Source organism: Thamnophis sirtalis, unplaced genomic scaffold (assembly GCF_051295495.1).
Source record: "Thamnophis sirtalis isolate CommonGarterSnake01/CBP01778 unplaced genomic scaffold, rThaSir2_p1.2 scaffold_2, whole genome shotgun sequence".
In the NCBI taxonomy this organism is placed as follows: domain Eukaryota; kingdom Metazoa; phylum Chordata; class Lepidosauria; order Squamata; family Natricidae; genus Thamnophis; species Thamnophis sirtalis.
Window position 1 is genome coordinate 173,044,963 of NW_028261382.1, and position 20,922 is coordinate 173,065,884.

A 20,922-nucleotide genomic window follows, 5' to 3' on the forward strand; every position below is an offset into this window, starting at 1 on the left:
AATTTAATTAGCTTTTTTTTGTACTGGAAGGGAACATTTTTTTTAAAAAAAACCAGAAAATAGCCGCATTTCCTCCTCCTGTGTTATTCTGTCACAGCTCAACGTTTTCTTGAAGCTTATCTTGCAGCTTTTCCTCAACATAGTTATGCTCTTTCTGTTACGTTAATAAACCAACGGAAAGACATTTATAAGGCCCCCTTCTCTCTTTTCCTATGAAATATTCTGAGCAAATGAGAAACACATTGGGCTATGGTGGTGCTTCTCTTAAAAGTTAACCAGCAGACAAAGAGGGAAAACCCTTGAAGAGCACCGGGAGGCTTCAACTGGTCCAGAATGTGGCTGTGCGGGTTATCATGGTGGCCAACCAGCCTCTCTGCGCCCTGCTCGGAGTCGGAACCCTGTCCAGGGTCCTCCACATCCTCCAGAGCCGACTCAGAGGGCCCCTCGCTGTCGGAGTCTGGTGGCAGCTCCAACGGCTCCTGCTGGGCCGCAACAGATACCTAGGGTTAAGAAGTAGATTTAAGAGAGGAATATGGGAGGCAAATTTTAAAAAAGCATAGCAATTCAAATTCTGAGGCGGGCAAGGGACGATGGATAGGTGATATCCTTTTTTATTTTTTAGATTGTTGTTTTGATTTACTCTTCTTTTTTCCTATTTTTCTTGTTAAGCATAGCAAAGAAAGTACTGAAGCGGGGAAGGGTTAGGGTTAGGGTTAGGGTTAGGGTTAGGGTTAGGGTTAGGGTTAGGGTTAGGGTTAGGGTTAGGGTTAGGGTTAGGGTTATAATCGTCTGTACGATTATAGAGGGATGTTTCTTGTGTTGTTACTGTTTTGAATTACTTTTTCTTTTCTCTCTTCTTTCTTTTCCTTTTTTCTTTTTTAAGTAGGTGACATGATTAGAAGTTAGAAGAAAGAAAGAGAAAGGGCTTTTTTTAAAAAAAAATAAAGGATGATATGACCAAAAGCTAGAATAAGAAACAAAAAAGGGGGAACATTAGTGTAGACCAGGGGTAATCAACCTTTTTATACCTACCGCCCACTTTTGTATCTCTGTTAGTAGTAAAATTTTCTGACCGCTCACCAGTTCCACAGTAACGGTGATTTATAAAGTAGGGAAGTAACTTTACTTTATAAAATTTATAAAGCAGAGTTAGAGCAAACCCCTTACCGCCCACCATGAAGGCTGGAACGCCCACTAGTGGGCGGTAAGGACCAATAGCAATAGCAATAGCAGTAGACTTATATACCGCTTCATAGGCCTTCAGGCCTCTCTAAGCGGTTTACAGAGAGTCAGCATATTGCCCCCAACAATCTGGGTCCTCATTTTACCCACCTCGGAAGGATGGAAGGCTGAGTCAACCCTGAGCCAGTGAGATTTGAACCGCTGACCTGCTGATCTAGCAGTAGCCTGCAGTGCTGCATTTAACCACTGCGCCACCTTGGCTCTTAAGGACCAGGTTGTCTACCACTGGTGTAGACCTTTTATATAACAAAATGAAAGTAATAACAAGAGAGAATGTGGAATAATTGAACAATGAGACTATAAATTAATGCAAGTATGCGTTATTATTATTATTAGAAATATATAAGCGGATCGAATGCAAGGATTAGGATTAACCCGATTAGCATTATTGGTATTAGAATGTATGACACTCAGGTGCCATACTGTTCACTGATTGATTTGATATTTTGATTTTTAAAAAATAAAAAAAACTTTTAAAAAAAGAAGTGTCATAGATAGATCGATGATATAGGGAGGGGGAGGGAGGGAGAAGGAGAGGGAGAAATCCTTATAAGAACAAGTATTGTTATTATTATTATTCAGAGTTAATAAATGGCACATCTGGAGTCCAGAATACCCTTTTGTTGTTATTTTCTTACATAAAGGAACTATCATTGCTGGAATGAAGCTTGGATGTCCCGGCCTGATCTTCCTGTTGGTTTTGGTGGCTGGCAAGCTGTGGATAGCACTCCTCAAGAAAACAGTGACGGTAAGCATATATTTTCCTTTCTTTGTCTCCAGTGCAGGGCAAAACATGACTTGTTACTTAGATAAATTCTCATGTAGCAGAATAATTGCCACCTGGCAAAGGCACAACATCTGTACGATTTTTTTTACTCATTTTCCTATACTTATAATATCAGAATTTAGGTCCTCCAGTTAAGCTGAGACTAAGTTCTAGTTTACCAAAACAAAGAAACCCCAGTGGAGAACATTTAAAGGACACTAACCTCACTTTCCAATCACTTTTACAAATTGTACATAACTACTTCTAAACTGTTCAAGACGTTTGGACTGACAAATTTGAAAATGCTGGATAAGTATGCCCTCAATCCTGGGAAGGAAGGAGAGAAGAAAGGAGGGAAGGAAGGAGGGAATGTAGGAGAGAAGGAAGGGGGGAAGGAAGGAGGAAAGGAAAGGGGAAAAGAAGGAGAGAAGGAGAAAAGAAAGGAGGGAAGGAAGGAAGGAGGGAAGGAAGGAGGGAAGGAGAGAAGGAGGGAGGGAAGGAAGGGGAGTAGGAGAGAAGAAATGAGGGAAGGAAAGAGGGAGGGAGGGAAGAAGAAGTAGGACCGTTGTAAGATAAGATGGATCTATGGGATGTTAAAAAAGCAATCTTTATTTTATTTTTTATTTATTTATTAGACATTTATAGGCCGCCCTTTTCCCTGAGGGGACTCAGGGCGGCTTACAATCAAAAAGGAAAGGGAGTGTAGGACAATACAAAAAGAAATGTGCACAAAAGTAAATTAAACAGTAAAACTCAACATTCACTCAGCATTTGGGAGGGGCAAAAATAAACTTATCCCCAGGCCTGACGGGCTAGCCAGTTCTTGAGGGCTGTGCGGAAGGCCTGGACGGTGGTGAGGGTACGAATCTCCACGGGGAGATTGTTCCATAGTGTCGGAGCCGCAACAGAGAAGGCTCTCCTCCGAGTAGTCGCCAGTCGGCACTGACTGGCGGATGGAATACGGAGGAGGCCAACTCTATGCGATCTGATGGGACGCAGGGAGGTAATTGGCAGAAGGCGGTCTCTCAAATAGCCAGATCCACTACCATGGAGCGCTTTATAGGTGGTGAGTAGGACCTTGAAGTGCACCCGGAGATCAACAGGTAGCCAGTGCAGCTCACGGAGGATCGGTGTTATGTGGGCGAACCGTGGTGCGCCCACGATCACTCGCGCGGCCGCATTCTGGACTAGCTGAAGTCTCCGGATGCTCTTCAAGGGCAGCCCCATTTAGAGCACATTACAGTATTCCAGCCTGGAGATCACAAGGGCTCGAGTGACTGTTGTGAGGGCCTCCCGATTCAGGTAGGGCCGCAACTGGCGCACCAGGCGAACCTGGGCAAATGCCCCCCTGGTCACAGCTGAGAGATGGTGGTCAAAAGTCAGCTGTGGGTCCAGGAGGACTCCCAAGTTGCGGGCCCTTTCTGAGGGGTGTAAGTTTTGTCCCCCCAGCCTGAGTGATGGTATGTTGGTCAAATTTTTGGGAGGGAAACACAACAGCCACTCGGTCTTGTCTGGGTTGAGTATCAGCTTGTTTGCTCTCATCCAGTCTTTAACGGCTTCTAGTATATATTCTTCATATACTAGTATATAACGGCTTCAATATATTCTTCAAATATATTGTCAACAGTAGGGAAAAATTGTTATAAATACACATTATTAATAACAGTTATGAGATCATATAATTGTGAATGTATATATGAAATTGATAAAATTAAATTAAATTTAAAAAAAAAGTATGCCCTCAATCCTGAATGAAAAAACAAACAAACTCTAATCCTAAACTTAAAAATATAAAGAATCAGACATAAACAGCGGAAAGCTTAGCATTCCCTTAACAGCTGGGGCAAGAAAGGTTGTATAATGGGGCAAAATCCATTTAATGACTCACTCAGCAGCAAATTTTGGGGGGCTCAATTGTTGTAAGTCGATGAATACCTATATCTAAGGAAATCTCCAAATCTGTTTTCTTGTTGATGTGGCTTTTGTTTGAGACTGGGAGTGGAGTGACTCTCTTGCAGATAAACATGAAATAAATGCTACAATTGACTACATGCATGTACATTCCTTATTTCTTGCTGCTTTAAGGGGCAAAACTGATAGATAAATTGAAGATGTGCAGTATCTTTTAAATAAATTTTCAGATTATATGATTGTTGATGGCGAATCTATGGCACGGGTGGCAAAAGTGGCATGCAGAGCCATCTCTCCGGGCATGCCAGCTGTCGCCCATTGCTCTTCCGGGTTCTGGGGCACACATTCATGTCAGCCAGCTGGTCTTCATGTCAGCCAGCTGGTCTTCATGCCAGTGGGAGTGCCGGAAACTAGAAGAACAGTTCCCTGGTATGCATGTATGCACCGGGAAGCTGAGCTTCCGGTTTCCGCCACTCCCCCCCCCCCCCGTGTGTGCTTGCTCCTGTTCTGCAACTTGGTGTTGAAAAGGTTTGCCAATACTGTTATATGAGTACGAAACAAATCTTGAAAGCAAGTGCATAGTCGATATAGAACAATATTAGATGTAAACAATAAGCTGGATACAAGCTTTGTATTAGTTGAAGTAAGTTCCCTGTGAAATCAGGGAGCAAAATCTCTCAGATTCTAATACAGGTAGAAATGAAGTCTGCTAATTTCACAATTCAGCTACGTCAGAGGTGGGTTCCTACCAGTTCGCACCAGTTCGGTAGAACCAGTTCGTCAAATCTACCGAACCGGTTAGAAGAGGTTTCACCAGAAAGCAGGCCGCACCTACAGAAGAGGTTCCAATTTTTTTTGAAACCAACCACTAACACACACACACACACACACAGAGAGAGAGAGAAAGAGAAATGAAGGAAGGAAGAAATAAAGAAAAAAGAAAAAAAGAAAGAAAAAGTGAGAGAGAGATGAAAGAAAAAAGGAAAAAGGGACAGAGAGACAAAAGGAAAGAGAGAGAGAGAGAGAGAAAGAAAGAAAGAAAGAAAGAAAGAAAGAAAGAAAGAAAGAAAGAAAGAAAGAAAGAAAGAAAGAAAACACATGGCTGGCAAGCCACTCCCACCACGTCACATGGCTGGAAAGCCACTCCCACAAAGGAGGCCACACCCACAGAGTAGGTTCGAAAATTTTTTGAAGCCCACCACTGAGCTACATGCTTGGATTTGCTTAACCTACCAGTCTATGATGTATGAATGAGGTGGATATGTTTAACTTCTGAAATTACAGATGTCTAAGAAATAAGTTTTGAAATGTTCAAAAAAAAACCAAAGTTGCTTGTCATTGACATCTAAGTTAAAGACAGGCCAACTCTGGGCTATGAGAAAAATTAGAATGGCTTATTCAGAAATGAGGTCTAAGAGGTTTACTTCCTTGGAGATATATATTTAAGGATACGGCCTCAACAATGCTAAATTATTTAGGTGGCATTTAGTTTAGCAGAGCAAATGATATCATCAATCCCAAATCTACTAAACAACCTTATGGTCCTAGATATCCTAGCTGTCACTTGTGTTAGCTTTTGCCCGTTGAATGGGTAACTAGTACTAGGTTCCTGCAGAACTTTGAATAAGAAAGAAAGACAGAAAGACAGAAAATCAATTATCACGTAAGTTAAATGCATCTATGACCTGAGCATCTTCCCCCAGAATGTAAATATATCTTAGAGATCATGTATGTGTAATGAGTATTTATTTTTGCTCTTTGGGAGAGACAAATATTAGCATATCAGTATATCGCTGTCAAAGAACTTAACAAATATCGGTAAATGTGATTCATATTGACTTTGCTTTAATTGTGTAGCTTTTCAAAGCTTTGCTGTTTGCCATGGTCTCAACTGGCAGCTGATTGAGTAGAGGGTATTAAAATATCGGACATCAGATGTAACTAAGCAAGGAGGATGGTTGGGTTCTGGATTAAAGCCCAAGTTTTAGACCTTGGATCACCATTTGATTCTTCACATCCAGGCATGTATCGGTGTGGTCCAGCTTCCGTTCAAGCCATCAAGCATGGCCATGTCTGTTTCCAGTTTGATGCCCCTTTTGTTTTCGCAGAGGTAAGCCTTTATTCATTTTCTTCAAATGGGCTCAGTAAAAATATGATTGAGACTGAACGCTTTACTGTTAGTTTATTTAAAATTCACTTTTATTGGTTGGTCATCTAGCATTTGGAAAGCTTGCTGATTTCCTAATCTATTACAACAAAAATGTTGCTTCCAATTCTGTAGCTACTATACAGTAATAGCAATAGAAGTTAGACTTATATACCGCTTCATAGGGCTTTCAGTCCTCTCTAAGCGGTTTACAGAGTCAGCATATTTCCCCCAACAACAATCCGGGTCCTCATTTTACCCACCTCGGAAGGATGGAAGGCTGAGTCAACCTTGAGCCGATGAGATTTGAACAGCCCAACTGCAGAACTGCAGTCAGCTGAAGTAGCCTGCAGTGCTGCATTTAACCACTGCGCCACCTCGGCTCTTAGTCTAGTATTATTTCATAGTGCAAAAGTAGGTCCTTGCCTAAGAGCCAATTGTTCAGTGACCTATAGTGGTACAACAAGTGGTACATACAACCAGTTCTTATACTCACAGCCACTGCAGCAACCCTGGTCAAATGATTGCAGTCCATGTACTTGGCGACCATCTCGTAATTGCAATGTTGCAATAGCAATAGCAGTTAGACTTATATACCGCTTCATAGGGCTTTCAGCCCTCTCTAAGCGGTTTACAGAGTCAGCATATTGCCCCACAGTCTGGGTCCTCATTTCACCCACCTCGGAAGGATGGAAGGCTGAGTCAACCTTGAGCCGGTGAGATTTGAACCGCTGAACTGCAGATAGCAGTCAGCTGAAGTGGCCTGCAGTACTGCACCCTAACCACTGCGCCACCTCAGCTCATAGTCCCATAATCATCATTTGCAACCTTCTTTGCCAGATTTCGATGAGCAAAGACAACGAAGAAGCTGGCAGGAAGTCGCAAATGGCAACCACATGATGTGGCGTGGCATGGCATGGAATTTGCTGAATGACAGCAGCTGAGAATGGCAGAATTTCTGTTCAAAGTGGTCACCGGACATGGCATTTTACAACCGTGTCACTTAGCAACAGGAATTCTGATCCCAATCCCTGCCTGAATAAAGCCTCCGGGATAATATATTTCCTATGTAGAAGTTTAAGTGGGCCCTCATCTAAACTATGAATTGTTTCTCCTAAATTATTTAGCATTTGTGAGAATTTTAAAAATGCCGTTTTCAGAGAAGCCTGCACATTCACTTCGCCTGCTGACTGCATCTCTGCATGAGCTACTGCCCAAAGCAGTGAGCCACGCAGAGATATAAAGAGAACTCTCCTCAGAAAATTTGCATCAAGAGCCAATGGATAATCTAGTCACAAGGCTGGTAAAAACCTAGTTTAAACCATCCTCTAGGGTAGGTGTTGTGGCCCAGCAGGAGCCGTTGGAGCTGCCGATGGACTCCGATAGCGAGGGACCCTATGAGTCAGCTCTGGAAGATGTGGAGGACCCTGGGCAGGGTTCAAACTCCGAGCAGGGACCAGAAAGGCTGGTTGGCCACCAGGAGGCGCCTGAGGCATGAAGCAGCAGTGAAGGCCAAAGGGAGTTTCTCCCTGACGTCAGGCCCTGGAGCAGTGGGGAGGAGCAAAGGGAGTTGGTCCCGGACGCCAGGCAGAGAAGGGCGGAGAAGCGCCGGCAGCAATTACGGAGACATAGGAGATAATCAGGCCCAGGTGGTTGTGATTTGGCTCCTCCCAAGAGAGTATATAAGAAGAGACTTTGGGAGGAGACCTTTTGCAGGACACAACCGTTTTACTAAGCTGGAGAAGCTCTTGTGTGTATCTCTTATCTGTGGGAGTCTGGGTTGCTGCCAATGTCTTGTCCGTGAGTAATTACTATGAATAAAGTGTGGCTAACAGTAACCTTGTGTCGGCGTGACTCACCGTACGGAGTGGGGTCAGAACAGGTAGGCATGTTCAAAGTCCGGCCCAGGGGCCAATTGCGGCCCGCTTTCAAATTTCGAGCGGCCCGCAGCCTCTTCTCCCTGGTGGAGTTATTTGTTTAGTTTAGTTATTTGTTTCGTAAAATAGTTCATTTGCATTTCATGTTAATGGTTCAAAGAATGTCAGGCTGAATAGTCAGCCCCATGCATTTTCATCTCATCAAATCTGGCCCTCCATGCAAAAAGTTTGCCCTAGAGGGGGAAGAAAACTTTGGACTGTAGCATTACAGAATTTTTGAATGGTTGCTTGTGGGTAGATTTTTGCCAAATTTCTCAAAATGTGACCAGAATTCACATTTGGGGCCCAAAATCTGAGAGACAGTAACCTAGCAATAGCAATAGCAATAGTTAGACTTATATACCGCTTCATAGGGCTTTCAGCCCTCTCTAAGCGGTTTACAGAGTCAGCATATTGCCCCCAACAACAATCCGGGTCCTCATTTTACCCACCTCGGAAGGATGAGTCAACCCTGAGCCGGTGAGATTTGAACAGCCGAACTGCAGAACTGCAGTCAGCTGAAGTAGCCTGCAGTGCTGCATTTAACCACTGCGCCACCTCGGCTCTTCAACCAATACTGAGTTTTGAGTCAATCAACAACACATTTGATTTATTTTTTCCTATGTTTGTTTTTTTTAAGGTGAACAGTGATGTTATATATTCAAAAGCGATGAAGAATGGGTCTAAAGTGATTCAACATATTGACAAAACCCAGATTGGAACGTTGATTTTGACTAAGGAAATGGGTTCGAATAAAACGAAGGACATCACTGAGCTGTACAAATTTAAAGAAGGTACATTAGGTGGCAAATCTAAATCAAAAAAGCCATTCGTTTATATAACATTGACACTGCCTTTATATTTATCTCCTAGTTTCTCACCAAGTAGTTTGAAATCACCCACAGCTTTCTCCCACTCTAGCAGTCTCAAAAACATTTAAAACTAATCAGATGACCAATGGTACAGAGCAAACATACTGTAAAATCAGTGCTCTGCTCCCTAAACTGATGTGGAATAATCAACATTCTCCATATTCTTGCTCTGTACAAATGGCTAGTGCTGCCCCCCCCCCCCCAAGATAATCCATGTTTTGCCGTATGTGCATTTGTGTGCATTTTTCTGATGGGGCTGGTAAATAAATAAGTAAATGAATAAGTAAGTAAATAAGTAAGTTCCTGTTTCATCCATGAGAAAATTATAGCTCGGAGCTTCATTTAAAAAAAAAAAAAGGAATTTAAACCCACAGTTTGAAGTTGTTTTCTAAACTGTTAATCACAGTTTCTTAGTTCATGTAACATTCCGACATCTTCTTTAATATGTGTTCACAAGGCTTGCTCACATCTTTTTGACTCTGTGCCATATACAATAATAATTCAAGCTATTTGTTTTTTATGTTTTCCTGTGCCATCCCTTAATTTTCAAATCAGGTATAAAGCAGCGCAGTACAAGCCATATTGATTATATTCACCTATCGTGCACTAACATTGTTTAGCACATCACTAAACTGCAAATTTAGATTTGGATTTTAACTCCCAAGCCACATGTCACTAATGACCAGGAAATATGAAAGTTGAATTATGGCTTTGCCGGCAGGCCTGGGGGTGATGAGTTCCCTCCCCTCTCGACATGTATGGTTGTGCGACTGTTGCTTATTTTTATTATTTGTATTTCGTTTTTATGTTCCCCTTTTTCCCCTCTTGAATTGTTCGCCGCCCTGAGTCCTCCCGGAGAAGGGCAGCATACAAATAATAAAATTCTATTCTATTCTATTCTATGTTCCTAGTTTCTGCATGACACAAGGAAGCCAAAACAAGCCTTCCACTCACAAAATTTCCCTTCACTTCTCTCCTACTTCCAATACTGTATTGAGAATATTAACTGTAGTTCATCATTTGTGTGGATCCAGCATTGTGACTGACAGCTTTGTTAACTGCATTTTAAAATTGGTTCCTTTTAAATTAGTCATTGATGGTCTTTTTTTGCTATACCAGAAGGCCCAATAAATTACGGAGGGAAGGTGGGAAGAAGATTTGGATCTCAAGTAGTCTTCAGCGTATTTCTGCTCGTAGAGTTCAAATTAGATCACAATATAGCAAAGAGTATGCAAATCTCTAGGTATCAAGACAGAAGTGGTTGCTCCCAGTTCGACCCGGATTGGGCAAACTGGTAATGGTGGTGGTGGGAGGCTCCGCCCACACACTCAGACGCTTCTGCTTATGTGCAGAAGTGTTGCGTGTGAGTGCACATCAGAGGTGGGTTCCTACCAGTTTGCACCTATTCGGTAGAACCGGTTCGTCAAATCTACCGAACCGGTTAGAAGAGGTTCCACCAGTGGACCCGGAAAGCAGGCCACACCTACAGAAGAGGTTCCAAATTTTTTTGAAACCCACCCCTGGTCCTTGGATATGATTATTCTACACTATCATGCTCCTATTTATAAAACTCGGTGCCTCTGTGAAAGGTAAGGATGACTACTGCGTTTGTGGTGCAATCAGAACATTGCGTGTGTTGAAGTTGTTTTAACGCAAACCAAAGATGCCTTTTAAAAAACAAGTTTACATCCTATCCTTATGTGCTGTGTGTGAGGTAATTTAAGGTGGTTCTGACAAGTGTCGTCGGCATCTTCATATCTGGTCACATGGGTGGCAAGCCACTCCCATCTGGTCACATGGGCAGCAAGCCACTCCCACAAAGGAAGCCACACCCACAGAGTAGGTTCGAACAATTTTTGAAACCCACCACTGGTGCAGAAGTGTCGTGCACGAGAGCACATGCACGCACGAGCAAACCAGTAGTAAAATAAATGGAAACCCACCTCTGTATCAAGCCATGGATAAGCTAAAATTTAGCCTTGTTGTGAGTTAGTGGCTGGTAATTTACATATTGTGGCCGCTAATATCTATTTACTTTGCAGGCACAGAGGAAGAAAGGCTGGCCTTGGAGACGGCCTTAATGTATGGTGTTAAAAAAGCTGCCACCGAGGACATCTCCTCCAGTACAGAGGTTGACATGAATGTCGTGATAGAAGACTCCGTTCTCGGCAGTGATTTCAATGTCACAATTACTTTCCGAAACAAAACATCCAGACGTTACACTGCAACTGCTTATATTTCTGGCAACGTTGTATTTTATACTGGAGTCCCAAAGTCTGAATTCAAGAATGACAGTTTTGATGTGACCCTCGAACCTATGAAAGGTAAGGCCAATAATTGTCCCTTGATCTCTAAGGCAACTTATTCAAATATGGAAGCCCTTCTCTGACTTGGCATTGACTAGGAATGTCAGCTTCTATAATCCCTCATTGTTTCACCATGCTGATTTAGCATTATGCGAATTGAAATCCAAACATCAGGAGGACAGCAAATTGGATAAGATTAATGCATCCCAACACTTCTTGAAGGTTTACAATGGATTAAAGATAAGAGAACAAGGATGCATTTATTCAAAATTTGCAGAATTTTTGCAGAAATTGACATTGCATAAAAAGCTTCCGTTGTTGACAAGAAAATATTTAATTAATTGATTTAAATGGTTTAAGGTTTTGAAAATAGTCGAAATAGAATTGCGCTGGTAAGGGAAACAAATGGATTTCCTGATGCTTTTTTTATGCCTTGAGAAGAATTTTCAAATGGTCTGAATCAGTAAAGTCTTCTTGTAGCTCCTTATCTAATTTTAGAAAGCAGAAGGGAGCTTATAAAATGATGGCCCTGGACTGAATCAAAACTCCTATGGGAGTTAGGGATATGTAGATCACTAACAATTCAATATCTTTTACTGTTTACGTTTGCAAGGCAGTATTCTCCTCCGTTTTGCTTTTAAAACTCTGGCAAGAAACGTGCAACTGTTTTCTTTAACAGGCATTTTAAATTTATATAGCTTTTTTTATACAACATCTGCTGATTTATGTAGTTTTAAATACCCCCGTAAGAAAACTTGGGTATGACTATTATTCTTTAACCGTAGAACTTTCCTGCCGTAAGGGCAGAGGTGGGTTCCTACCAGTTCGCACCTATTCGGTAGAACCGGTTCGTCAAATCTACCGAACCGGTTAGAAGAGGTTCCACCAGTGGACCCGGAAAGCAGGCCACACCTACAGAAGAGCTTCCAAAATGTTTTGAAACCCACCACTGGTGGGCGTGTAATGTCCCACAGTTATCTACGCATTAATAATGATCTAGTAATATTTCCTTCTACATTTTAGGGACCTTTCCTTACATAATTGGTGTTTTCTTTCATACTTTTGGATTTCTAATTTCTGTTTCCGTTAGTTGGCAATTGCTAAAACCAATCCCACGTGAAAAAGTATTCAAAGCCTTCTTGATTTTAATTGTCAATTTATTTATTCCTGCACATTGTAATATTTATTCATTTACATATCTTTGTTTTTCCACTGTTGGGCAAACACAATTCCAGCAGCTGCTAACAAGTGTAAAATTAAATATATATTATACTCCCTTTCAAATAGCCAACAAAATATTTCTGGTTTTAATTCCATATCTTGCTTTACGATTGCTTCTAACCACTAACTTCTGAATAGCTCCTTGGACCGACCTAAGTACTAATTCATAATTTCATGTCTGGTCACATGGGCGGCAAGCCACTCCCATCCGGTCACATGGGCAGCAAGCCACTCCCATCCGGTCACATGGGTGGCAAGCCACTCCCACAAAGGAGGCCACACCCACAGAGTAGGTTCCAACAATTTTTGAAACCCACCACTGCGTAAGGGCCTCAGAAATGTACATACAATCTGTTGCAGAGACATTTCTCTCAAAGAAATGACCTTTTCTTTCTAGATTTTAAGAAAAGGAATGATCAGCGGATTTCATTCAGTTCTGGCATCGTGGCCGTGACCCGGTCCAGCATTTCACTCCCCCCCAAAAGCTTTGCCATAGATTTGTTTTATATCCGTAATAGGGCAGCAGTGATATTTTAGACATTCAGAGCCTGGGGTTTTCAACTTTGTAGCTCAGATGTAGCAGGATGAATTCCAAGTTTCGTATACAAAACACCAATCTCTCCTAAAATCATCAGAACAACTGGCTGCTGGAGTGTAGTAGCAGAAAGGAACAGCATCTGTGCCCGTGACAGATAGCAGCAAGATGCCCCTGGTTTAAAATTTCACACCGTGGCCTGAGATAGCACCGCTCTGGGGAGTTTAATTAAATCTAAAAATGATGTAGATAACCAAGTGCTTAAATACATTTGTTCCACAACAGGAAGGAGGCAGGCCTGGTTACCTCCAGACATGTACAGTGTTAACTTTGATGATGGGGTTTGAGAAGGGGCTTGAAGATAACTGATTATTACTTCCAGATCTGTGTACCGGTGCTTGGAATTATACTAATTATAAATTTAAAACGCACTAATTAGAAATTAAATAGGAATCTGACTGATGGTCTTGTGAAGGTCCCTTTTCACATTAAATATTTATTTGCACAGCAGGAGAATACTTAAAAGCCTGAGACAGGCTCCCCCATCTGCTCCATGTTTAACCCATCGTATAATGTGCAATATTCTTGGCGTGTTCAGAGTAATATTTTTTGGCAATCTAAAAATAAACACTACTGTAGTGTGTAGATTCTTTTTGGTATTGAAACTCACATCCACAGATGGACCAAAGTGACTGTATTTTAATTACACACATACTAATTAACATAGATAAACGGAGAGGGTTTTTTTCAGAACTTTTAAAAATTAATTATATAGCAAAACCTTTGCTTCAAATGGGTCGTGGTGACTCAGTGGCTAAGACGCTAATCTCGTCGATCAGAAAAGTCAGCAGTTCAGTAGTTCGAATCCCTAGTGCTGCATAATGGAGTGAGCTCCCGTTATTTGTCCCAGCTTCTGCTAACCTAGCAGTTCGAAAGCATGTAAAAATGCAAGTAGAAAAATAGGAACCACTTTTGGTGGGAAGGTAACAGTGTTCTGTGTGCCTTCGGCATTTAGTCGTGCCGGCCACATGACCACGGAGACATCTTCGGACAGCGCTGGCTCTTCAGCTTTGAAACGTCCCCTAAAGTCGGGAACGACTAGCATATATGGGGAATATTTGAAACCGCCCCCTAAAGTCGGGAACGACTAGCATATATGGGGAATATTTACCTTTACCTATGCATGACTTCCGCTGTGTTTTACATATGGTAGATAATCCTACCATGATTATGAATAGGAGCTGTGATTTTGGAAGATTCAAAGCATGCAAGGATGTTTTGTGTATGTGGCAAAGTTTATAGATGTGAATGTATCAGTATCTTCCAAGGGAAAATATTCCGTGAGTCTTAAAAAAAAAATCTTTAACACACACTATTAATATTGCTATATTTGTTTTATTTAAAAACATGCCAATGAATAATAACTGTGATTCTTGCTACCCTATTATTTAACCTCTTTCCTCCTTATACGCCAAGATTTGAAAAGATCTCTTCTTCCAATTAACATGTCTGTTCATTTGTTTATTTGTTTGTTTATCACGTTTTTGAACTGCCATCTCCCTAAGAGGAACTCCTAGTACCCTGGCTAAAAATTCACTTCTTGACACTGGCATTTTCTCAGGAACAATTCATCAAGGTTTGGATATCCTGGCTAAGGGCAAGGCCAACAGGGTCTAAATTAGATGTCTATACCTCCTTTTATTACTCACCTGCCATCTTCTGCTGTCTCTTTTCTTCTCATTATTTCACTTGCTCAGAAAAGGAACAGTTCGTTCTAAGTGTAATCTGAACCGATTTTGGGAGATCTTGTGAAATTATTAGATAAAAGTACACATCAATTCTAAGGTCAGTTCTTGTCTTGAAATAAACAACTCTTCCTGATTTTTATGATCATTTCGTTCATGCCCTTCAGTTGGTGGCCTTGCAACCCGTATCTAACAAAAATCAAATGGAGAATCATACATTATGAGCAATCAATCTATATCCTTTTAGAATACCTGTGCCAGTTCTGAATTTACCTAATACCTGTTCCAGCTCTGAATTTACCTAACTAATTTACCTAACTAATTTACCTAACTTCATTTGCTCATTGGATGTTAATTGACAGGTTTAGAGCCAAAATCTAGAGGAAGAGAAATCATTAGACTGAGTCTTCCTATATGAATTCTATTTCAAACAACATATAATGTGGGCCTAGTGGTGTATATATATATATATATATTGTAAAAAATGGGTTGTAAAAAAAATGGGTTGTAAAAAAAAAAAAATCTAATAGATACCTTTCACCCTGGCTTTGCTGATAAACAGATAAGAGCCTGTGGCCTAATGGCTAAGATCTCTGCCTAGTATGCCTAGTGTGCAATATAGCCCAGGTTCAAATCCCAGTAAGGGTATGGCTAGCTGATGAGAGCTAAATAGCTTGAAATAGATCTATACTAGTCTCCCTTTATTTATTTATCAGCACAAATAAAAAACACACACACACATTATATATATATATATATATATATATATATATATATATATATATATATATATATATATATATATATATATATATATATATATATATATATATATATACATACATATACATACATATACATACACATACACATACACATACACATACACATACACATACACATACACATACACATACACATACACATACACATACACATACACATACACATACACATACACATACACATACACATACACATACACATACACATACACATACACATACACATACACATACACATACACATACACATACACATACACATACACATACACATACACATACACATATATATATATATATATATATATATATATATATATATATATATATATATATATATATTGATGGGTTTCAAAAATTGTTGGCACCTACTCTGTGGGTGTGGCCTCCTTTGTGGGAGTGGCTTGCCACCCATGTGACCGGATGGGAGTGGCTTGCTGCCCATGTGACTGGATGGGATTGGCTTGCCGCCCATGTGACCAGATATGAAATTATGAATTAGTACTTAGGTCAGTCCAAGTAGCTATTCAGAAGTTAGTGGTTAGAAGCAATCGTAAAGCAAGATGTGGAATTAAAACAAGAAATATTTTGTGGGCTATTTGAAAGGGAGTATAATATATATTTAATTACACACATGTTAGCAGCTGCTGGAATTGTGTTTGCACAACAGTGGAAAAGCAGAGATATGTAAATGAATAAATATTACAATGTGCAGGAATAAATAGACAATTAAAATCATAGAAGGCTTTGAATACTTTTTCACGTGGGATTGATTTTAGCAATTGCCAACTAATGGAAAAGGGCTGAGGGAGGGGCTTGCTAGGCTTTTTATAACCTGTTCAGTCCCACCTCTCTGTTTCCGGTTCCTGTGTAAGAAATGTATTCTGATTGGTTGTCAGACTCCCACAGGGCCATGCAGGGGCAACTCTCTAGGCTGTGTTTTGAATCCAGGTTTGGTTGAGTTCTCAGATGCCATGTGGTCATTTGGGGCCAATATTATCATGCTTTAATCCCACCCACCCCCTGGAGCTGAAGTGGAGAAGCCTTTATTATGTAAAGTGGACTGGCTCGGCCTTCTTAATGGCCCATTGACAAAGTGGGGATGGGCAGGAAGCTACAGGCAGCCATTCTGTCTTTTAAAACATGTTTCTTCCTTTTTCACATCCAAAGAAATATTCTGCCTTTTCAATATTTCCTAGGATATTTCATTTTTCTGGGAGAGGGCTGGGTGATAACTTCCTACAATACATACCATAGAATTGGGATAGTATATTTCTATTGCCAATGAAGGGAATTCTGCTCTTGAGAAATGTCTACTTACCCTGGAAGCATTTGGAGAAATCATCCTATTTCTCTGTGCACAGATTTGATGGAGGATTTTGAAAGTCAACGTATGGCTCTTTCAACAGAGGACTGAATACAAACGTAACTTGACACAGTTTCCTTGCATTCCCTTTTGGGAAGTTTGAAATGGGATTCACGTGTCATCCAGCTCATTTATTTCTTTTCTCTTTTCCAAGAGAGTTGACTGCTCCAGAGTCTTATTCAAGGTTAAGACTTACAGGCACTCTGTGTAATTCCTTTGCAGCTGAGGGGGGGCACATCAAACAGCTTTCGACTGCCTTAGAAATCTGGGTCAGATACTGCCTGCAAGTAGCAATAAAAAGGAATTCAAGAGTTCTGTTTTGATGTGGATGGAACAACAGGAGAAAAAAGCAGCACAACGTTTTATACCATAACCTCGCAATACAGAGTTAGAACTTCACATATAATGCTGTCAAGATAAGAGATTAAGATTTGTACCTTCTGATCAGAGGTGGGTTCCTACCAGTTTGTACCTATTCGGTAGAAACCGGTTCGTCAAATCTACCGAACCGGTTAGAAGAGGTTCCACCAGTGGACCCGGAAAGCAGGCCACACCTACAGAAGAGGTTCCAAAAAATTTTTGAAACCCACCACTGACACACACAGACTCACACAGAGAGAGAAAGAGGAAGAGAAAGAAAGGAAGAAAGAAATAAAGAAATAAAGAAAAAAAAGAAAAAAAGAAAAAAAGAAAGAAAAAGTGAGAGAGAGAGATGAAAGTAAAAAAGGAAAAAGGGACAGAGAGACAAAAGGAAGGAAAGAGAGAGAGAGAGAGAGAGAGAGAGAGAGAGAGAGAGAGAGAGAGAGAGAGAGAGAGAGAGAGAGAGAGAACACATGGCCGGCAAGCCACTCCCACCAGGTCACATGGCCGGCAAGCCACTCCCACAAAGGAGGCCACACCCACAGAGTAGGTTAAAAAAAAATTGAAACCCACCACTGACTCATAATGAATTCTCTTCCTCTAGATTTTGGCCCTAAACCTATCAATTAACATCCAATGAGCAAATGAAGTTAGGTAAATTAGTTAGATAAATTAGTTAGGTAAATTCAGCGCTGGATTCTAAAAGGTATTCTAAAAGCCACTCCCACCAGGTCACATGGCCGGCAAGCCACTCCCACAAAGGAGGCCACACCTACAGAGTAGGTTCAAAAGATTTTTGAAACCCACCACTGCTTCTGATGCTGCCCACTCCTCGTAGGCCTGCCAAATCCAGCTTCTAATAGGTTTCCCTGATTTCCAGTATGATTCCTAATAGGATTATCCAGCACAATTCCCAATACTCTTAATACTCTGTGCTTTAGGCTACAGATTTTATGTATTCCTCCTCTCAAAAATGCCTGTGGAGATTCTCAGTCATCCAGAACATGGTTGTCCCAAAGGTGCTTTTTCAAGAAGCAACTTGTCTTGTTTTTCTTTGAAGACATTTCAATTCTCATCCAAGAAGCTTCTTCAGTTCTGACTGGATGGTGGGGAACAGAAGGATGAATACTCCTTGCAGGCAGCCGGTCATTTGCATTCTTTTAGAGTCATTGAGGCAGGGGGTGGGTTTCAACCGGTTTGCGGCGGTCCCCGCGAACCGGTTGGTCGGTGAACCCGGAAGTAAGTAACTTCCGGGAACGCCGAAGGGCCCACCCGCCCACCCGCGCTCCTTACTGGCCTTTGAAGACTTCTGCGCTTCCATGCAGGCGCATGGCACATACAGCGCCTGCGCGATTCTCCGCGAGCAGCTGGATGGCACATACAGCGCCTGCACGAGTCTCCGCAAGCAGCTGGAGCATCGCGCAGGCGCTAAGACGCATGCATGAACTGCGCGCGTGCACGAGGACGCCGCCGGCCCCGTTCCAACCGAACCGGTTGGAACGGGATTAGCAACCCACCCCTGCATCGAGGCCACTTGGAGGTTGATCTGTGTCCTAAGCAGTGGAAATCGGTGTGTAGCCTTCTGCAGGATGTTTTCTGCCTTGTGTCCATTCACCCATGAATGCAGGCACAGGCTGTTGGGAGATGTGTCCTCTCAAAACCCATTCTACCATGTTTTGGAAATTTTTTGTTGTACTGTTGGAAGGAGTTCAGGAGACAGCAAAAAGGTTGCTTGGGGAGGTGTTGTCAAGAGTTGGGACCAGCAGTGGGTTTCACATTTTGTTACCACTGGTTCACCCCACTCGCTTCACAGGTGTATGTGCCACTTCCACGCATGCACCCGGTCTCCCATGCATGCACTTAGCTCATATGTGCCCTCTGTGTATGCGCCCGGACTAAAAAAATGTGACTAAATAGGACGGCGGAGAGCCAGGGTAAGTGGGCAGGCCCATCTGCGATTTCCGCTACCGGTTCGGGTGAACTAGACCGAACCGGTTGAATACCACCTCTGGTTGGGACCCAGCTCCTGCAATACATGTTGCCTCAGAAGCACAATAAATCCCACTAGGTTCAGAGGTGTGTGTCTTAACATCCCAGCTAAATAAATATGGGAAAACATTCTTATTTATTCAATTTGCAATATAGATTTTAGTTTTGGTCCATACCTTGTTTCTTCCATCTGAGAAGTGTCCTCTTCCTGGCCTAAGCCAGAATTGCCTCCAGCATTTTGATGCCTGTTAGCCAAGCAAGTCCCAGTCTAACTAAATGACATTCTGTGTAACAACATGTACTGTACTGGCTAGTACTTTCTGAACTCAGTTATTTCACATTCTAAACCATTATTTATAATTGAGTATTATAAATTAGGGTCCTCAGGACTTGTTCAATAAACAGTGGTTGAAACAAAGTATAGGAGGAATATGTGAAACCAAAAATTTTTGGGGAATCCTTGATCGTTTTATAGGAGGAAGCGATATATTCCATCCAGTGACGTGCGGTGAGGTTTATGGCTGGTGAGGCAGTGACACAATTTTTTTTTTAGACTTGTGGACTTCAACTCCCAGAGTTCCACAGCCAGGCATGCTCGGTTCCGATTTAAAGTGACAGCGTTTGTTTTTCTCCTTTGCGAAATAAGTTTCCTTCATTCTTTTTATTTTTCTTCTCCCTTCCCCTCCTTCCTCCCTCTCTCCCTCCCTCCCCCCCTCAAACACACACACACACACACACACACACACACACACACCTTTGCTTAACTCTGCTCGAGTGATCATAAAACGCCTAAAGTCAGACTAGATGAGGCACGGCGTTCTCCTGCCTTCTCCTGTAGAGGGCGCTTTTTGGTGGCTTTTTTAAACAGTGAAGCACTAAGCAGAGTCATCCACGGTGACTCTGGCAGCAACTAGCTCAGCCTGACCTCAGCTCTTGCCTTTTTCCTTTTACATTTTTTTTCTTTTCATGATGACAGTGGTGAGGCTCTGCCTCCTCAGCCTCCCCTGACTGCACGTCACTGATTCCATCCATTCAGCCCTTCAGATGTAGCTGAAATGTACCTCGGCAGAAAGCACAGCTACCATAGTTAACAGCAAGGCTATTGGCTATTGTACCTGATTAACCCTTGGTTGTCCCCAAGCTTCCTATTTCTACAAACCACAGCCTTGGTAGAGACCAATGAGCAAATCACAAACAAGGCCTATCAGATCTGGCCTGCAAAAATCCAGATTAGCCTCAGATGCCTTACCTATTAGCCGAGGTGGCGCAGTGGTTAGGGTGCAGTACTGCAGGCCACTTCAGCTGACTGTTATCTGCAGTTCGGCGGTTCAAATCTCATTGGCTCAAGGTTGACTCAGCCTTCCATCCTTCCGAGGTGGGTAAAATGAGGACCCAGACTGTGGGGGCAATATGCTGACTCTGTAAACTGCTTAGAGAGGGCTGTAAGCCCTATGAAGCGGTATATAAGTCTAACTGCTATTGCTATTGCTATTTCTATAAAGTTAATTACAGCTGTTAAATGCATCCACTTAACAGCCGAGGTGGTGCAGTGGTTAGAGTGCAGTACTGCAGGCCACTTCAGCTGACTGCTAACTGCAGTTCGCCGGTTCAAATCTCACCGGCTCAAGGTTGACTCAGCCTTCCATCCTTCCGAGGTGGGTGAAATGAGGACCCAGACTGTGGGGGCGATATGCTGACTCTGTAAACCGCTTGGAGAGGGCTGAAAGCCCTATGAAGCGGTATATAAGTCTAACTGCTATTG

General features: G+C 42.0%; 1 protein-coding gene across 1 annotated transcript in view; it reads left to right on the plus strand.

Annotated features, from left to right (window-relative positions):
• F13A1 (coagulation factor XIII A chain) overlaps positions 1 to 20,922 on the plus strand; it is a 111,859-nt gene that overhangs the window by 67,183 nt on the left and 23,754 nt on the right. Inside the window, exons 8-11 of the mRNA XM_087707504.1 lie at positions 1,887 to 1,990; positions 5,941 to 6,029; positions 8,622 to 8,775; positions 10,896 to 11,177. Of these exons, the coding sequence (XP_087563630.1) occupies positions 1,887 to 1,990; positions 5,941 to 6,029; positions 8,622 to 8,775; positions 10,896 to 11,177 (629 nt within the window). The remainder of the gene's footprint in view (positions 1 to 1,886; positions 1,991 to 5,940; positions 6,030 to 8,621; positions 8,776 to 10,895; positions 11,178 to 20,922) is intronic.